We start from the raw sequence: 16,340 nt of genomic DNA, 5'->3' as shown, positions 1-16,340 counted from the left end.
ACATAAAAATATAATATTAATCTAAAAAATATAATCTCTTTTGGCCATAAGTATAAAGTAATTTTCAATTTATTGTATTTTCTTGGAAAAGATGATAATAATTAAGAGCTAACGGAAAACTAACAAAATATTAAAATTATTATAAAAATAAATATTATTTTTCAATAAAACTGTTTTTTAAATTTATTTTTCGCTAGATATGGAACGCTTACTTTAACTGTGGCAATACTTTATATAAGGTTGTGAAAACGGTCAATAAAGAGGGATCAATACGTTCGGTTAAATTTTTGCTTGAGATATGAATCGTGATGACAGCGATGTGAAATATTTTAAAGATATACTATTCAGCAATGATTTTTGGATCAAAAAAAGGCATCTTTGAAAAGATTTTAAATTTTGAAGAGAGATCTTAAATGAGAAAAGACTATAAAACAAGGATCGTTAATATGAATATTGATATCTTTTATCTCTTTGTGTTATTAAATTATCGGGGAAAAACTGAAGAGAGCGTCTTGACAAGTACCACGAATTATTAATTAATGGTTGAACGAGTAGTTATTAGACGAGTTCCTTTTCGCGGTCTTTTTCTATTCTCGTTCTTGCAAAAGAGAAATAACAGGTAGTACTTCTATGGTCCTTTGTCGGTTATCCATCACAAGAGAGAAGCCGCGATTATAGTCTTCGAACTAATCTCGTCGCGCTAATCTCATACTCGAAAGAAGAGTTCGTCATTTCGGTCGCTTAGACTGCGACGCTGCGGATTGTTCAATTTAAAGCGTGACCGAAGTGTCACTTCGTAATACCGTTTCACTTGGGAACGCTTCTCGGAAAGCCTCTTTGCGCAGTGGAAACGATTTATCAGAAAAGTAACGTTTTGCAAAGAAAGTCTTGTCCGTATATTCTTTTGAGCCGTGTTCTATTACTAGACGCGAAAAGTGGATAATTATGAGTAGTTTATTTTAAAATAAATATTTTACAATTTCAGAAATTTACGACGAGACTATCTCTGTTTCTTATCATTTTTTTTCTAAGAAACTGAATATTTCTTATTTTAAAAGCGTTGCAACTCAAAAAATATGATTTTTAAGTTTTTATTACCGTAAGTTAGATAAATATTACCCTATCAATCATCAAAAGTGAATTAATTTAATTTCATCAAAATTGTCATAACTTAAAAAGAATGATTTAAAAAATCATTACAACTCAAAGGGATGATTTTTTTAAAGGTCATGAAGCAAAAATAACAAAAATGACACATTACATTAGATCGTGTTAAAAATATATTCTTCTTGCCAATATTATTTATCAGTCAATAATTTTTTATCAATTTGTTGCAAAAACAGTTTTTTTTCTTTTCTGGAAACTAAGTTAATTTTTTGAGCTGTCACTGAACGCGAGTATAATAAAATTTTATTAGCAATTTCGAAATTTTTGCTTTAATTGACAGAAAATCTCTTAAGAGTTTTCCCGGCAAGTTGATTCGTAAAAATACAGTCACTGCACATGCCGAATTCTCGCGCGATCGCGGGAGCAACTGCATTTATAGGGTTTATCACGTGGTGCACGGTGATGCAATCGTATTATGTACGATGCGGGAAGTGGCAGTGTCGAGAGAGCGAGTTTATAATGAGACCGTATCATATTTTCCGTGTTTGCCAGCACTGCCGACCGTCGACCGGTACAATTTGCGCGTCTGCGAAAATACGTTCCACGCGCACAATACCGCAGGATGCAACCGGGAAAAGAAGATGGATTACTCGCGTGTATTCGAGTACCTTCGACCATATTCGCAACGTGCGTGTATGCGCCACATCCACGCGATATACACGTGGATGTAGCGCGTATGAGTGTACGTAAGATACAGGTACATGAAGGATTCACCGTATAGGTTTGTAGGAGGGTAGGATGGGCGGAGGACGAGGGTGAAGAGTAACAACAGGAACGAGCAGAGTGAGAGGGAGGCAGAGAGAGATAGAGGGACTTGGAGTCCCAAGGGATACATAGGAGCTGCGCTATGGCCCGAGGCAGCTCGTCACCTGGGACACTCTTATATCGCCAAGTACAGTCGTGTCGAGAAAACGCCATTGTACGTAGAGCCAGTTCTCCTTGCTTCTGGATCAAGAGTCAGTTGAGACTCGTGACTTCTACCTGCTTGTCATGAAGATTCTACGTTGTGAATATCCAGCGAGGATAAGAAAGAAACCGATGGTCGAATCCTATATATATCAGGTGATCGATTGTTTTTTGATTGAGCACCTCTAATTATTCTTGCACTGAAATAATAATTGACGTCAAGTATTCATTAGAGAGAGTTTGTATCTGCATAGATATATCATTTCGATTTAAATGTTATAAATAAGATATTAAATTATATTATGAAAATTTTTATTATTTATAAATTTTTTTATTATTTATAAATTTTATCACAGTTAATTTTACTTTTTTATTGCGAGACTAACAATAAGTTATAAACATATGTGTATAATCATTCTTTTCTCTTTAATTCATTTTCTTCATCCACATTTTTATATCAATTTAAATATATCACAAATAATGTTTAAAATATAAAGATGATGAACGTATTAATCGTGTGAACACTTTCCGAAAAAAAATATCAAGAAGCGGAAAATTATTCTATATTTTGTCATTTCGTGTATCATTCGTGAATTACTCATCGTTGACCTGACGTGCAATTGCGACCTTATGTGACCGTGCAATAGAAAAGCGTTTTCCAAAATGTTTCGAGAAATCCACAGGGGCTTGCGAAATACAGCTTTATTAGTATTATGTCGGGTATTATATCGGGAATATAAGACGTAAGGCATAAAACGTGAAAAGCTCGATGAAGAGAAGAAGAAGAAGAAACATGCTAGAGAGAAAGGAAGAAAGAATTGAAAGGAGGAAAGGATTGAAAGGAGGAAAAGGAGACAGTGGAACAGAAATGAAGATAGATGCGGGGAAAAGGGAAGAGAGAGTTTTATTAGAAGGTGCCAATATCGGGAATATAAGACGCAACAACGTAAAAAGGCGAAGGTATCACGAAGAGAGAAGAAAGTGGGAAATACGACGGAGAAAAAAGGAGAAATCGTGAGAGGGCAAAGTAAGGAAGAAAAGAAAAGGAGAGATGCAGCGATGAAGAGAAGAGGGTAGGTGGGCGCAAAGAGGCAGCGGGGCCAGGTCCTGAGGGACTTGATGCTCTCCTCTGGTGCTGCCAGCACTCGGGCACGCGAAAGAAGGAGAGGACGGAAGCGGAGAGCAGAGAGGAAGGTAGGGGAGAACTAATCAGCTTGACGCATGCGCACAGGACTATTCTTAGGGTCCCTCGGGATTCCCCATAATATACCCTCTTCTCCCCTAATTCCCCGCCGCACTCTTGGAACTACCCTCGGCCGCCCTCTTTACCTCTTCCGCAGTGGCCCCGCTTGGTCGCAGCTGTACCGACCAGCTCTACAGGACTTTCCAGCTTCCCAGAGGGGAGTCAAGATCAAGACCGCTCGATGCAATTATTTTACGTTGATTATTTTACATTGTGTATCTTGTTATTATATAAATCAGAAACGCGCAGAGAGATACGAAATGCAACAAATTATTTTATTTTAACTACGTCTTCTTTTTATATTCTGTATTCATCTTTCATCTTTTCTCGATTAAATGTACGTTATTTCTATATGCTTCTTAAAATAACTCTCTTTTTTTCTTTGGTTTCCTTATTCATTCACTTATATAATTAAAATTATATATACATAATTACAATAATGATACTTTCTATGTAATAAAGTAAACTTATTTCAATTACAAAGAAAGAAAATATTTTTCTATCCATATCCTTTTTAGTTACTCAAATCTATCATAGCAATTATTATAATACCCAGAGAAACAATTCACGAGAGAGAAGGATATTTCGAACGATGTTACAATCTTCCCCGTCGACCGCCGCCGCGCTACGTCGACCCCCGGCCACCGCGCGCCATCACCCACTATCAGGCCTGAGAAGTTGCCGACTTTTCCCATCGGAATTCGAGATCCCCCATTTTCTTAATGTCAGAGATTTCAATCTGTCACAAGAGCGGCTCGACTTTTCGCTTATCCGTACGGCAATTTCCACGGCAAGCACCGCCAAAGTTTTGCGCACCATGCAGGTTTAACTTACATTACTTTTCGCCAATGATTCGTCAGTGCAAGGAGAGAAGGAAACATTTTCTAGATAAGAGATCCACGTAAGTCAATCATTAGTCAAATATAAGTCAAAAGTTCCGGCTGTTTTAGGAGAACAATCTCACTTTAATGTCTATTTTGATATAAATAAAATAGTTTAGGAATTTCAAATCTATACTCATAGGAAGAACGATTTTGCTCGAAGTATCTAAAAATTTAATTATGATGCAAATCTAAAAATAATTTTCTTGGATCATAAAAATAATTAGATATGTCGAACGCTAAAATTTATGACAATGCAAAGAATTTTAATTCTAGCAATTAGTTTGAGTTCAACATAATTATTTTCATAAGTAATATATATAGATATAGCTAAATTTTTTAATATTTTAACAAAGTCATTTTCATATGTGAATGCCAAACTTGGTTTCAAAATAGATCTCAAGACATATTTCCATATCTTAGACATCTATTTTGAAATCCATATAAAAAGCAAATCGAGATTGAATATAAAAATAATTACAGCGTTAACAATAAAAGTATTGATGGACATTATTACTTTTATAATAACAAGATACAAAAAACGGAAACGGAAAATCGAGCAGATAATTCAACCGATTGAATAATCGAGTCTCGATGGGGATAACTTTAGCTTTTCAAATTCTCTTTTCAATTTCTTTCTTTCATCTTTTTTTTCTCTCTGTTTTTGTTTCTTTCTATAGTCTTTTTTTCAGTTGATTATAATAAGAAGATTGTAATAAAGTGTTAGTCAGCATTTTCTTACATTCTTTCTTTTCTTCTATCGTTCTTCTATCGCTCTTTATATTTCTTACTTTTATGGAGTAAACAAGCCCTCAAATATTCCCCGGATGATGATGATAACATACAGACTCGAGGATGTTTAAACATTTGTCTTCATCGTGTTGTCGGAAGCTCGTTGTGAAATCATTAGCAATCCCACGTGAGTCAAGATATGATGTTCGTATCTATATATATCTTTAGAAGCGAATGTGTATTATTTTCCGATTCGTGCATTTACGTTCTATTCGGTACATATAATGTTTATATATAAAAGAGTTTCTATATTTTTCTTAGATAATTATATCTAAGAAATGCATTTTGTAGAAATAATTACTTTCTCGATTTTCCATCTCAATTGAATTATACTAATCTGACGTCTCTGCTTTAACATATTACTTAAGGCGAGGGAGTAACCACTAGCTGAAATATTGTCCTATAGATTACATCTGATTTCATCTGATTACAAATAATTTTTTTCACAATATATGAAGTCGTTTGGTAAAATATACGGTTTTATTTGATATTATATTGATATTATATATAATGATTTCTCGTGGTTGCACATGTAATTATCGAATTATACTTAGAGATTTCATATGAATTTTATAATGATTTCGAGACTTTGTCCCATGATTAAGTAATTACCTCCTCGACTTAGGGGATTCTAGATGATCCGGAGTAAAATGAAAAGAGAGAATTATTATATATAATATTATAAGATAATTCCTTTCGAAAAGACGATAGAATGGCGCAGGTGGCAAAGGTGATCCCACGTTGCATATTATGTCGATATATCCCGTAACCGAAATTCCATTACAGACTTAATATTGTTCAACGATATGTTTCCAAAGTAATTGATGACATCATCCATTCTCACCAAAATGTATAAATACTAAATATGATAACTTATAACATGGTAATGTAATCATTGTTTGGAAAGTTCAAACTTAAATGTATAAATTTGAATATAGTTTCGAATGATCCCCATTCACGATATTTACTTGAAATTTTGCATATAATTTCTACTCAATGTGAGAATAAAAAATATAGTCTCAACTTCGGGAAATGAAAAAAAATTTTTTTTTTATTTTACGATTTTTCATTCAGGTAGATTCCTGCTTCGCGTGGAAGTCATGCACCTCTAAGCAGGGGAGAAGATGGAATGAAAGTCGCTTCGCGTGGAAAGTTGTATTTCCTTAATCAATCTGGATTGTAATCGATAAATATTGTAAAAAATCATATAAAAAAATTTTTTTTCATTTCCCGAAATTGAAGCTATAGAAATAATTGAGACTATCGAAACTATACCAAAATTTTTCCCACACCTAATATATACAAATATAAGATAAAAAAAGAGCCTCCCTTATATACTATGAAAAACAAGTTTGCTGATTAAAAAAAATCTTTTTTATTAATTTTTTTTTAGTTATATACTTTTTTAAAAAATATAGTTGAAAAATATTCAATTAGTATTTAAATATATATAATTAAAGAATATATTAATTGACTCTCTCTCTCTCTCTCTCTCTCTCTCTCTCTCTCTCTCATACACACACTCTCATTCACTCATTCATAACTAAATACAGCGACTACGGAATATAATGTAAATATTTATTCATTCAAACAAATAACATGTTTTAAATTATGAGATTTTGTTGACATGACGCGTATATTTAATCTAAGTAAGATAACTCCAATACGCCGCGCCTATCAAAAACTTAATTTATTAAATATTATTTACTATGTTTAAAGTAACGAACTATATCAATAAAAACTTTGTACTGTCTACTATTATGAAAAAAATATTAATATAAATCCGAAATATGTATATTTCGTTAAAAAATGAACTTTTTTAAACCCTTGCATTTTTGCCGTATATCCCATAGAGATGCGATATATGGCTACTCATAGGGAAGGGGAAAGGATATGTACTTATAAAAAATCACAAATAATGCATAAATAAGACATAAAATGACACAATAACTTATAAAATGCATTTATAAAGTTTTATTGAAGAATAAGAATGATAAATATGTATATGAAGTAACAAATAATAATTACAATTTTTCCAAATGTATTACAAGTGTACATGAGATACATATTTCATGTAATGCATTTATTGTATTTAGTGTACTGAATTCAATCTGTGTACTTTGTATGCTTTGGGCATAAATCTGGCCTGCTAAAAATGCCATACCATATATCCCAAAGATGCTATATACAAGATAACAAACTAAACAAAGAATACGAGAGTAAAGTACTTGTATTTTATTGTACAACATACTTTACTATTTCTCTATACTCATATGTCACTACATGTATTACGAAATAATCAAGTCTTGATAACCAAGACTAAGTCTTTTGCATGTCCTACAGTAATCATTTTATGTAGATTATAATTTATGATCTGGCGCTACTTAACACAGTGATAAATCGATTCAATTCACAATAATGTCATTAATATTAATAATGAGAAATTGAAATCATAACACAATACTAATATAACATAAAAGCATATAACAGAGTAAGATACAATGTAACTCCTATTTTTTTTGCAGCGTAAATCTCGCCGGCATATTTGCCGGCAAATTTGCTGGTTACCCTATATAAACACTTGAACTAAAATAATTACTGAGAACAATTAAACGCATTTAATCTAAAAGTCTAACAACTTTTTTATCTTAGTATAAGTGACATACTTCTTATTCAAATATTCTTATATTTAATACTTTCTTGTTGATATATTATATTTAATACTATTTAATATTATATTTAATACTATTTTGTTGATATATTATTTGCGATTAAACTGATATTTTGAAGGAATCGATGCGTTTGTGCATCTCTAAGGTATGTCTCAGCGGAATAATCGCATGGTTAAATAGCATGTCATAAGCGTCAGAAATTCTTGCCATAGCGGGATGTATGTGCCGCGCATCAATTATCACCTTGCCTTAAATAAATTAGAGTAGTAAATGCGTTATTGCATCTCGCGGTTTGCCAAAATCAGTTATTAGATTATTAACTAGAAATATCGAATTTCTTACTCATTAAAAGAACCAAGTAAATAAATTGCTATAAGAGTAAAGAAAATTATAAAAAATCAAATATTTTATCAGTAAAGAAGATAATTATTGAAAAGAGTTAAAAAATTTCAGAATTTCATTTTTTTATATAAAAAATATAATATTAATAAAAAAATAGAACGGTGTCAATAATAATTTGCTATTTCTAACACACGTCTAGAAAATTATATCAAAAAATAAATATCGCATTATAAATAAAAGAATTTATAATTCTTAAATTGAAGTTACTTCATAGATGTTATATAATTTAATAATATTCCGTAATCAAACGCATGTTGTTCTTCAAACATTATCAAGATGCTTAACTTGAAACATAATAGTTTAATGAAAAAGCAGAAGAAGAATGCGAAAGTATATATCACGGTAATTACATTCAGCCATTACTTGAACGCGATACACTTCAAGGATTCGAAAATGAAACATAACTCCGATTCTAAAATATCTCAGTAATTACTTTGACCTATATTCTTATTAGGTATTTAACAGAGTTGGGAAGTAATGCATTATTTATACATGGTCAATTGTAATGGTTTACGATTTTTTTTTTTTAGTAATAAATGAATATTGGCGCATTATTTCCTTATGTAATGTTATGATAACGCAGTTCTTTTTTTAGGTAAACAATAAATATAGTCACACATTACATTTATCTTTCTTTTATATTACTTTGTACACGTATAATACATGTATATGGAATGTGTGTAAGCGAATTTTAAAAAAAATAGACTTGCCGCCGAATCATTATTCTAGCTTTTACTCATTATTTTGAAGAAGGCTCACTTTGTTCACTTTTTCAGTAAAAACTAATTGTTCTCACTTTTTTCCGCTAAAATTGTATTATTTCTGTGTTTACTATAATTTCTATTTAATAAATCATGTTTTTTTTAAAATTTTTTTCTGCGTTTCTTTATCCCCTTTCTGAGTAGATTTGAATAATTTGAATATATAATAGCGGGATTCTTTTACTTTATTACTGACTATTTAGTACAATATCAGGATAGATGGAGCCTCACTCCAAAAAAGAGATTGAGATTTCATTCCTATGGAGTGAATTTCATTTCAAAAGAGTAAATCTCACTTAAAAGGAGCGGAAATCTACCACTCTTGAATAAGAGTGGCCGTATTTGCACTCTTTTTTCAAAACAGGCTAAATTATCTCTTCGAAAATTTCACTCCATGAAATTTAGAGAGTAAGAAAGGTTTTTCATTTAAGTATTTCATTATAATTTACAGTTATTTCAATTCATATAAGTTAAATCAATATACTGAGCGGTAGTCATGAAAAGTAGTATTATATATTGTTATATGTAAAGTGCCATGTAAAGTAATAACTTTATCAGTATGAAAAACTTATTAGAAAATGATATTACTTGTAGAAATGCGAAAAACTTATTGTTAATATTATTCTAAGTAAAGTTTTTTTAAATGTGTTCTAATTTTATTGGTTGTGAAAGACTTAAATAAACTTATAAAATCTTAATAAACTAAATATAAATTAAATAATGATACATTTAATTTTTAAAAAATATTAACTTTGTCTCCAGACATGTTTCCTAAGTCATTTCAGTTTTTGAATTTAAATTCTATTGTATTATTGTGAAAATTTGTTGTTCTCTCTATCGAACGTGTTGAAACGTGTATTTTTAACGATACTGTTTTTAAAATTCAAAAACACCTTTAGATTTAATGGAATATTAAATAATGAATATATCACTATCACAGGATAAAATATTATATTCAAAATAATACCAATTTCCTTAGATAATGTTCTATACAATTTTAATCAAATCTAAAATTAGCTTATTATAGCTTATTATAGCTTATTATAGCTCAACATTTCAAAAAAATTCACTTTTCTCTCATTATTTTGAATACAAAACTCACTATTCTTACATTTTTGGGAGTATTGAGCCAACAGCAAGTCTGAGAAGAGAATATTATATTTGATCATGTTGTGATACCATAACCATTATACATAGACCTCTATTGAACCTGGTAAATAATAAAAATAGTTCAAAAAGTATATACAAATAAGATTATCAAAACGCGGTACATCAAATTATCAAAAAAATAATGAAAATTTTAATGACTCATTAATTTTTGAATAATAATAATGGTAACAAGTTATTTTTTTAAATCAACAGTAACGGTAACGAGTTACTTTTATAAAATAACTTTCTCAACTTTAATTAGTGATTAGATAAACAATTCTAAAAGAAACTGTAAAAAAAAGGTTATTAAAATAAGCGACGAATAAGTAAAATTTAGAATAACTCATTAATTTTTAAATAACAGTAACGGTAATAAGTTACTTTTGTAAATCAGTAACAATAACAAATTACTTTTATAAAGTCATTATCCTATCCTTAATTAAAGCACACAGAAAAAATGTATTTTGAAAAAGTGTAAAAAAAAAATAATCAAAATGTGATGAAAAAAAGTAATAGAAATTATAATGACTCATTAATTTTTTAATAACGATAAAAGGTTATTTAATCAGTAATGAGGGTAACGGTAATAAATTAGAGGAAAAAATGATAATAGTAATGAATTACTGTTTTATAATGTAACTTTTCAATCCTGATATTTAGTTTTTAAAGTGCTTTTATAATTCTGTCATATTAAAATAATGTAAGTTCAAAGGATTTCAAATCTCTCTCAAATAGAGATTTTATCATCAAACAGTGAAATTTATCTTTTTAGGACATTCAAGAGTATTACATATTTAAGGACAAAAGCTCGGAGAAACATATAGATCCTTAAAGAAGGCACATTAAAAAGAAATGTTTAAAAAGATTAAATACGGAAGGTACATTTAAAGAAAGTTAAAAGCCATCTTTGAAAATGTTCACCGATTGTTGCGAAACGAAGGCATTAGTGTGTTCACTGGTTGAAAAACGAGGAAAAAAAGGGAGAAAATAACGATGTCCCAATGGTTTAATGAGCGGCGTGGGTACACGGAGTATTAAAGAAGCCGAAGGAAGCTCGATGTTTTCAGATAAGCAGACGGACGAGGCATCTCCCGTGGGAGTACGGGCCGCCTCCTGCGGGAGGCAACCTCGTTCTTCGCGAGCTCCTCCAAGTTGGTTTTACCTCCGAGTATAAAGCGCGCGCGCAAGTACACTTTGCGAAAGGTAACCTGAAATAATAATCGTGCCGTACGTACGGGGGAGCGGATAAAGGTTTGATCTTCTTGGCCTCCTTGGGGAGGAAAACTGCTGGATACTTGGGAAAGGTACGAATCTTTCGAGACAGTTTCGCTAGTTACGTAACAAGGGCGGTACCGTAGGGTACACGCTATGCGCACACAAGGGATGCGGAAATTTTACTTAGCGCAAAAATAGTTCGGATAGAAATTGTCGGGAGACTACGAAAGAAAACGAAAAGTAGACATCGCGAGAGATGCTATCCGGTTAATCTGTTGGCCGTTCGTTAGCTGTCTTGGAGGCGAAAATAGAAAATTTATTTACGGTAGAAAATTAAATATATAATTGCAATAAAATAAATTTCAATAACAATAATAATATTAGGACTTTCGAATTTTAAACAATACAAAAAGATAAATGTAGAAATAAATAGTAGTAGAAATAAATTTCAATAACAATAATAATATTAGGACTCTCAAATTTTAAACGATACAAAAAGAAAAGAAAATGTAGTAGGCTAATGAGAGTCAGATTGTTCACTAAATAATTATGCATTTATCGTTGCTGACTCTTATTAACCTATATTTATCTTTTTATATTGTTTAAAATAAATTTCAATTATGGATTTGTTCCTATTATTTTTCATAGAATTGATCGAACTAAAAAGGGAACTAAAAAATCAAAAGCGAAAGAAAGCGTTACGGAGCGAATTTTAATATAGAAAATTTCGAATAATGGATACTTAACATTTGACTATGTTAAAAAAAGACATTTATAATAATTGTATTCAAAAGAACGAAAAATATATTGTTGCGAAATGTATGTACGTTCTGCATTTTTCATTGACTTCGAATACCGATGAAATGCTTCACGATAAAATAATCGAACATGCATACATTCGGTTGCAACCGCGTGAACGAGGAGTTAAAAACCTGTCATTCTGTCGACAAAAAGCCAACGCACGCCTCATCATCCGCGCGCGGGAAAGAGGCGAAAAATGTGCGATGTCGGCATTGTTCGATGTACATGCATTCGTGCTTGGGATAGCTACGTGCTGCACGTCTCCCAAGGGACCAAGGAATCCCATATTCATGGGATTTATGGCGGGATCGCGCTTCTTGAACACCTTCGAACAACAATGACAATACATCGCGACGCATTGTTGCGTGCCCGTAGGGCAATTCTAGTAATGCACCAGAATGCACCGAGCGGCTTTCTCTCATTCTTTCTCTTTCTCTCGCAATTTCTTCGCATTGTTGCAAAGAAGGCCGGTTTTGTGTATACGGGATAGTTCTCATTGCGCAGCAAAGCAATCGATTTTACTGCAAATTTTGATAGAAAAAATTTGTACGTTATGAAAGATGTTCGTCATATTCTTGCTAGAAAAATGACACTAGTAAAAAATATAAAATTGTTTAGGAGAAAGAAAAAAAAATTATATATTTCAAAATTAATTATTTATTATTGCAGTATTAAATATAAGCTAATTTAAAATAACATAAATTGTTTATTTAAAATTCTCTAGAAATTTATAATATAATATATTAATTTAAGTTATCTTTAAAAACTCTGTCCCTATTTTGATTTGTGTCATTTTTCCTTTGTGGTTTTTTTTTATACGTACGTAATAAAAAAACATTTTGTATTTGTATTGGAAATAGTTCATTTCTTGTTAAATTTTTGCGTTGAATTTTTTAATATATTCGAATATTAATTTAATATAATGTAATTATGTTATTTAAAAATTTTGTGTTAAATTGATATTCAACATTTCTTAGTGTCAAAATAACATAATTTAAAGGGATTTTAAAGTCATCTACCAACTAAACTAAAATATAATTTTTGAATAACAATTACCTTTTTTCTTTTTTACAGATTCAAGAATCCTTTTCCAGGATTAAAGTATACGCATTAGTATGTGTCTGTGAGGTGAAGTCTATGCCGAAGATGACAAAAAATTTCAAAATTGAGATCTTCTTTACCATTTCTTGATCCAATATGACAGAACTCTCACATCGTGACAACATTTGCTTCATATAAAAGCTGTGCAATCTATACTTAAATAGTAATCTACAGACTAATAATTTGCATGAAGAAACAGCGTAAAGTGGACTCTTAAAGTGGATTCTTAAAATTGGACTTAGATGTCTAATTAAAACGTAATTGTTATACAAAAATGTGTATGTATGACATACGTGAGCGAGATATTGATGTAAAGATACGTCAGTAAAGACACGTAAATCGTCTATGTGTCAGTAAAGACATGTAATCGTCTAAATGCTACTTAAAATATGAAAAAATATCATCTTTAGAATCCCCTTGAACATCGATGTATTTAGAATACAATCCTCACATAATAAATAATAACGAAATTAGAAAAATTTCGACTTGTATTACTAATGTCACTTGTATTACGGGAATAAGATATGAATTTAAATCAGATGCTAAAAATATTATGCAAATGCTCGCAACAAATATTACGATTCAAGTGACAAGAAGCAGTTACAACATTTCATTATTTGTATATCATTCTAAATATATCTTACCCTCTGACTGACGGCTAAATGCTCGTTGTAGCTCTTCTTCTTCATCCTCTTCTTCATCATCCTCTGAAATATATGTGATGTAATTATTTTTTATTCAAAGAATCTAATTTTAATTTATTTAATTTATATATTCAATAAATAAAATTGTTTCGTTTAATATCATATTTATATGTCGTAAATATTTATTTATCGAGTGAAAAGTAAATAAATTGTGTGTAATCCACCACAAACAATTTAATGTAGGTTGAAATTTCTATATTACAATTTTCCCAATTTTTATTATATAAAGTGTGTTAAAATAAGTGAAAACACCTTCTATTTATTCTGTATAATTCACTTGTGCAAACGTTGCCACCTGTTGTACGTAAATACTAAAGAAAAGTCTATGAGAGCTGGCAGTCTAACAAATAACACTCACGCTTAATCGTCGTCGTTTCGTTATCCTGTTCGGCCGCTTCCAGGACATTCTGCTCGTTATCGTCGTCCCACTCTTCGTCCCCTACATACAGGGAGAAGCCACTGTTAATTCTATTACATTTGCATATCACCAGTAAAGAAATCCGAAACTGCTGCGAAGTACATAATGCTAAGATTCTCGCTTTAAATCTCGCAAAAATCTAATCTGTCGTTATGTATAATAATCGTTTTTAAACTCTTGTAAACAAAGTTATCTAGTCGTGAAAATCATTTGTTAAACATCATTGAAAACGAAATAACGGTCCATTGTTTTTTGCCGTAAAATATATCGGGTTCATAGCGCAGGGCGATGGCATCCACCACCCATTTTGTTACATGGGAGAATTAAACTTAACCGCAGAATTAAACTTAAAAATTACACTCTTGTCCGGCCAATACGTCATTTGTTATTTTGTCGTTATAATCTCCGACCTACTATCTATCCTCTCGGCAATTTACTTTTCCGTAGAGAACGGCATGTTTACGCAATAACTTGCTACTCTAACAATTGAGCTTTAATTGTGAATTTTCGAAGGCGTCAAAACCGTCCGTTCCATCACTATCGAGCTTTCGTCCGAATAATAGCATTTATCATTGTTAACGATTGATTAAGCTAACAAGCAGTGAGAACATTCCCTGTTAATTACTGAATAATTTATTCGAATGCAAATTACACTGAAACTATATTTATGAAGATTAATAAAGATATTTATCAATTGTCCTGCGGATAATAGCAACGTAATTAAATTAGTTTATATTATACTGGTTTGTAAGATAAATCTTCTGTTTATAAGATAAATCTTTCTAAATACCTGAATGTAATTCTTTCATCATCTATAGATTTTGAAAACTCAAGGCTCTTATTTTTTAAACAATTCTATTTAAACTATTCTACAAATTGAATCAATTTACAACTTTATTCTTTTACTTTATTGAATAAAATATATAAGCATCATTATTGTTGAAATAGAAACCTTATAAATCAATGTAACTTTTTGATATTAAATATTATTATTATCTTATCACATATAAAATTGTATGTAAACATTAAAAGAAATTTCATATCAAATAAGAAAATATTTAAATTTCTCGCAGCTATACAAAATGAATTATTTAGTTATCGAAAATCGTATTTATTAGAAATTTTATCTAGAAAGAAATTAATTTCATATAATATTACCTTTAATAATAAACAGATAATAAAAAAAATTTCGTATTTCGTTTCGTTTTAAAAATAATAATCTGTAATATACATATACCTTTAGTAATTCATTGTATATTACATTATATTATTACGAATTAACATTATTACATAAGACATTCAAAGCAAAGTTTTTAAAAATTAAAAAGTAATAGGAAGTTTTAAAATAAAAGGAAGTTTTTGAAAAGCATACTTTTTCAGTTAATTATAAAAAATAAAAATCTATTATTAAATCGTGAAAAAAATGTTGATCAAAATTTGTTATTTAGTGTTATCGAAATAACAATAAATAAAAAGTAACTTTATTATGATAAAATTTCTCGCATGTATGCAACTAGAGATCAAAACGTTTTTTTAGTTCAATTCTGACTACGGTTTTATAAAACTTCGGATAAGTGTTTCGGTTTCAGTTTCAGTTAATTAGGGAAAAAATACCAAAACCATACAAATTACAGTTTTTAACGGTTTTTTTCCGGTTACAATTATTCCCATAATATGGGAGGAGTTTAAAATTTTTTAATAACTTTTTCTATATTTACTCTATTAAACTGTATATATTTATATATTTATATGGAACAAGAATAAAAATTAAAAAATATATTATTTAATACGTCTTATAGTATTATGTGTACATAATACACATGTGCAGGGATTCAAATCACAATTGCACGATATGATCGAGCGAACAAGAGAGAGAGGGGGGGAGAGAGAGAGAAAGGGGGAGGGGAGGGAAGGGAGGGAAGAGAGGGGGGAGGAAAGAGAGGGGAGAGAGAGAGAGAGAGAGAGAGAGAGAGAGAGAGAGAGAGAGAGCATATTCATTCGTTCAATCAGTTTCTCATCCTAGCTGCATTGTAGAGTTTAGAGTTTATCTTTCTTCTTACAATGCATAACAAAGGAAGAAAGATAAATTCTATACTAATGCAATCAGCTATAAAGAACAGAACAACTT

The 16,340-nt window shown here is 30.6% G+C and overlaps 1 protein-coding gene across 1 annotated transcript in view; it reads right to left on the bottom strand.

Annotated features, from left to right (window-relative positions):
* The window catches only part of LOC108692203, a 121,090-nt gene that overhangs the window by 90,458 nt on the left and 14,292 nt on the right, over nt 1–16,340 (bottom strand). Inside the window, exons 2-3 of the mRNA XM_018200363.1 lie at nt 14,153–14,233; nt 13,735–13,797 (exon numbers count right to left, since the gene is read on the bottom strand). Coding sequence (XP_018055852.1) covers nt 13,735–13,797; nt 14,153–14,233 — 144 coding nt within the window. The remainder of the gene's footprint in view (nt 1–13,734; nt 13,798–14,152; nt 14,234–16,340) is intronic.

Source organism: Atta colombica, unplaced genomic scaffold (genome assembly GCF_001594045.1).
Source record: "Atta colombica isolate Treedump-2 unplaced genomic scaffold, Acol1.0 scaffold65, whole genome shotgun sequence".
NCBI lineage: Eukaryota > Metazoa > Arthropoda > Insecta > Hymenoptera > Formicidae > Atta > Atta colombica.
This window is presented reverse-complemented; position numbering and strand designations above follow the sequence as displayed.